This window comes from Dipteris shenzhenensis, chromosome 24 (genome assembly GCF_047967505.1).
Source record: "Dipteris shenzhenensis isolate YYH24624 ecotype China chromosome 24, Dip_SZ_1.0, whole genome shotgun sequence".
Taxonomy (NCBI): Eukaryota; Viridiplantae; Streptophyta; class Polypodiopsida; order Gleicheniales; family Dipteridaceae; genus Dipteris; species Dipteris shenzhenensis.
This window is the reverse complement of record NC_141619.1, coordinates 12,994,932-12,999,458: the sequence shown is the minus strand read 5'-3', so window position 1 is coordinate 12,999,458 and position 4,527 is coordinate 12,994,932. Positions and strand designations below refer to the sequence as shown.

Genomic DNA, 4,527 nt, shown 5'->3' with positions numbered 1-4,527 from the left:
CATGCACCTAAGAGAAATAAAACACAACCATTTACAACCATTTGATGGAATTGATGTAATCTTGTGTGGAGACCTATGCCAAGCAAGCCCCACAAAAGATTCTTGGATATTCCTTGAAAAGAACACAAACAAACCACCAATTGGATCTTATTGGGATGAAAAAGTATTCATTTACGAACTAACCAAACCAATGAGACAAAATAACCCTGAATACATTCGAATACTTAACAACATTAGAATAGGAAAATGAACCCAAGAGGACATTTCTTACATAAATCTGAAATTTCATTGTATGCCACCTCATAAACGTAGAATCTCTCATTTGTTTTACACCAACGTAGCAAAAGATATCCACAACAAGGAAGTTTTCGAGGTATTGCAAGGAGAACTGCATATTCTCCTTGCAAAAGACAAAAAACACAAAACTTGCAATAAGAAAGTGACACCACCATTAGACCCAAAAAACACTGGTGGCTTGCACAAAAAACTCCATTTAAAAAAGGACATGATAATAGAGATTTGCTCAGAAAACCTAGACATATCAGATGGATTGGTAAATGGAGCTAATGGAATATCCAAGTAGTCTAAGATTCACACAAATCCACAAATTGTTTGGATATTGTTCAATAATGACAACATCGGAAAGCAAACAAGGCATAAAAATAGGCATTTTTACAATATTGAAATTCTGCAAAGTTGGGCGCCAATCTTCCCAATAACAAGAGAATTCCCAGTTGGAAAGAACTATCTAAACACAATTTCTCGCACACAATTCCCTATCCAACCCGCCACTGCTAGAACAATTCATCGCTCACAAGGCCTGTCCATGGATTTTCTTGCCTTTGATCCAACATACATAAAATCCCATGGCCTAACATACACAGCACTCTCGCGTATACGAAATCTAGAACATTTGTTCTTAATTCATCCTCCGGAACCAAAACACATTAAGGTAGACGCAAATGTTCTCGAAGAACTTCAACGATTGCAAATGTATAGAAGATGGACTACAGAACAAATAAACTTCTCTAGTACACACAGTCAACACAAAACAATTCAATCACTAAACATTTGTGCCCTACATTCACATATTCATGACATTCTTTCAGACAAAAGCATACTTCCTTCCACAGTGTTTTGTCTCTAAGAATTGCATACCAAGACAGAAAGCATTCTCAACTTACCAAGATTTGCATGTTTGCAAAATACTAAAGGTGTAGGTATTGCAACCTGTTATCGAAAGGAACTACAATTGCTAAAACAACAAGATCTCATTAAAGATGGTTGCCAATGCTTATTAACAATTTTTAGGGACAACATGGAAACAATTGCTATAGTCAATGTATACAATTCCCCCTCTACAAAAACATCCACTCTTATTTCTTGCTTAGAAACACTACTAAACACAATACAAACATCCACAAAATTAATCATAGGAGACTTCAACATTAATTATTACAACTCCAACAACAAAAATAAAAATGTTTTGACATTCATGGAAGAAAGAAATCTCCAACAACTACTTCAATAACCAACATCTATACATAAGTCAACAATAGACCACATTTGGTGTAACTCACCAAATCAACATAATTTATTAGGGTCTAATTTCATTTATTGGTCTGATCACCCTCTTCTTTACACAAACATTGACCTACCCTTAAGGCAAGCCACTTGAACTTAATTCATCTTGCTTAATATTGCTTAATATTGTGTTTGTCAAACTCAATATTATTAAAAAATCTTAATTTTGTAGACAATTTTACAAACTTTAGTTGTTGCATATTTCAACTTAATGTCTCAAACATTTTTTTCTTTTAAATTCTCTATTTAACTTTTTATCCAATTGATGGAATTAATTATATGGCTCAATTATTGATGGGACTTTTTAATCTAAACACATACTCACACTCACATGCATACACACATGTACACATACACACCTCCTTACCCCTACCCCTACCCCCACCCCCAAACCCAACTAAGTGCTCTTAAATGCAAAGGCAATTTGCTGATTTGGGAGATTGGGGTGCAAGTCTATGGTCAATGGAGCGAAATATAAGCCTTGCAAACGAGCAAAACAAGTGACAACATACAAAAACCATAATCTCCATTTGCGTAGCCAAATGACCAATATGTCTTATTAACGTGATCAGCTATGCATCGTCCTCAGAAAACTGATCAATACTAAATATCTGGAACTTTTCTTCACAGAGCTTCTGTCTTCCTCGCATGCGATACCGGCACTACATACAGCACGCACATAACACTCGTAAGAAATAAAAGCGAAGAAATGTACATTTCCTGTGGCGCTACGACTAGAGTTTCAGAGGAAAATTTGGTACAATTGATCCGCTCTCTAGTGAATTTTGAGATTGGTGAGAATGTTGTTGTTCACAGGGTCCGCAAGATGATCGAGCAAATTCTCGAAAGGCCCCTTGCCAGTGACCAAAGCTTGGATGAAGTAGCCTAAAACTGCCAACATCGCCAATCGCCCATTCTTGATCTCCTTCAGCTTCAATTCCTTCATAGATTTCTCATCCTTGCCAAATCCCAAGAAGTTGAAGATCGGCCCTCCTGGATATGCTGGATTTCCTGAACCTCCTAAGAACTTCTCCAATCCCAGGAAGTATTGCTTGCCCATGGATCCTGGCTTGTAATAGTCCTGCGCCCTGCGGTGCTCTGCGAAACCCATTAGTGCGAGCTCCAAAACAAACAGCGTGTAAGGGTCTGCCCAGTAGCTGTAGGTTCCCACCGGAGGAATGACGCCTGACTTGAACCATTCAACGGCTGTCTCCTGAGGAATCAAACCGAGCTTTCCCAGAATCTCTGGAGCGATTGCTCCAGCTGCGCCCAACATGGCAAAGCGTCCGTTGATGATCTCTCCATAGGCGAGCCAGCTGGGTTCGATGAAGCCTCCAGCACCTTCAGGGTCCATGAGACCCAAGGGATCGAATCCAAAGTCACCTGGAAGGCTGAATATGAAGCAAGTATGTGAGTGCTAGTTACTACAGGATGAGAAGGAGAAGAAGCATTTCGAGGCTACTGGCAACGACGAATACCTGCCATCCAGATACGAAAGGCTCTGCTTGGAGGCGAACCATAAGGGCCTATCAGCCTGCTCAGGCAAAAGGAACGAGGAAAGATATAGTTAGAGCACAGGCATTCGTTCCAAAAGACCGGAAATCCCAACTCTGGATCAAACTCTCTGACGGAAAATGCATTATCAGGTCGCAAGAAGCTTGTAAGAAGCGGATAGCGCACAGGCATTCCTTTCAGGAACTTGCAGGGGACCCTGTCTCACACCATACTGCAATGTGCGAAGCGCATGCGGCATTATCGATATGCTCATGCCAACAAGAAGCATTACTCGCAAGCAACCCGGTCCCTCGACACCGTATCTACTGCAATGTGCGAAGCGCATGCGGCATTATCGATATGCTCATGCCAACAAGAAGCATTACTCGCAAGCAACCCGGTCCCTCGACACCGTATCTTCACACTCTCTCTTGATAAGATTACTCTCTTATAGAACCACCAATCGCATTATGGTGCGGGCACTGCGTTCCTTTCGACAAACCGACCTTTTATAGACACCTTACCGGTGAAAACGATGCAAACGAGCAGCATTAACGGTATGAGGCCGAAGAAACGCAATCCAGAGAAAAGAGGGAGCACCAACCTTGACGGGCTTGTCGGCTACCGCTCGCACAGACAGGGAGCTGGAGCTGCGCTTGTTGGAGGGGAGGGAAGGGGCGAAGCGCAGGGCCTTACCGCCGAGGAATTGCTGGCGAGAGCATTCAGCAGGGGAGGGAGAGGAAGCTGTAGTAGAAGGAGCTGAGAGGGAAGAAGAGAACAAAGCCTTGGAAGCAACGGCAGCCATAGCTAATAGCTCGACTAGCAAATTGAACAAGAAGCACGGTAGATGAGAACAACCTTAGGTAAGAGGCATAAGGCCTTTGACAAGGTGAGGATAGCGTTTGAAGGCTCAAGGCCAATCCATTTGGGGCCTCCCCTATCCAATGGGCTTCCTCCTTCTACTTGGACTCATTCCCACCCTCAACTTCTCCTCCTTTCACTCCTCTCCTCTCGTCTCTCGGCTAGTTGTTGCCCGCTCCCGCGTTGGGCTAGGCCATGGAAAATGCCGGAGGGTTGGCATACTGCATGCAGCATAGCAAGAAAAATGTTCCCGCACTAATCCCACAACAAGAACATTTCAAAGGTTTTAACGAGCAAAAGAGCTCGATTGAATCTTGCCCCTTTAATGCTCGGGTGGAGAGCAGAATTTTCGCTCTCCAACTCTGAAGAAATATGCCAAGAATTAGCAATGTCAATGATGGTACTCCCCGTGGGAACATCACAAGCATTTGCAGGTGCTGGCATATCTTGGTAAATATGCCAACGTGGGAATTGCCTCTTACACACAGCTGAGTTCCTTCCCAAGACAAAAAAGGGTAAGTAGTGGTGTCATTACACATTGTGTGGACACTCCAAGAGTAAAAAGGAACTTAATTATAACATGTGCCT

General features: G+C 42.4%; 1 protein-coding gene across 1 annotated transcript; it reads right to left on the bottom strand.

Annotated features, from left to right (window-relative positions):
* Nucleotides 1-2,275: 2,275 nt before the first annotated feature.
* On the bottom strand, nt 2,276-4,000 carry LOC147886238 (photosystem I chlorophyll a/b-binding protein 3-1, chloroplastic-like). Its single transcript, XM_087395412.1, has 3 exons — nt 3,683-4,000; nt 3,063-3,118; nt 2,276-2,975 (listed from the first exon to the last, which is right to left on the bottom strand). Exons 1-3 carry the CDS (start codon nt 3,881-3,883, stop codon nt 2,360-2,362), a joined length of 873 nt encoding a protein of 290 aa, XP_087251538.1. The 5' UTR covers nt 3,884-4,000; the 3' UTR covers nt 2,276-2,359.
* Nucleotides 4,001-4,527: the final 527 nt, after the last annotated feature.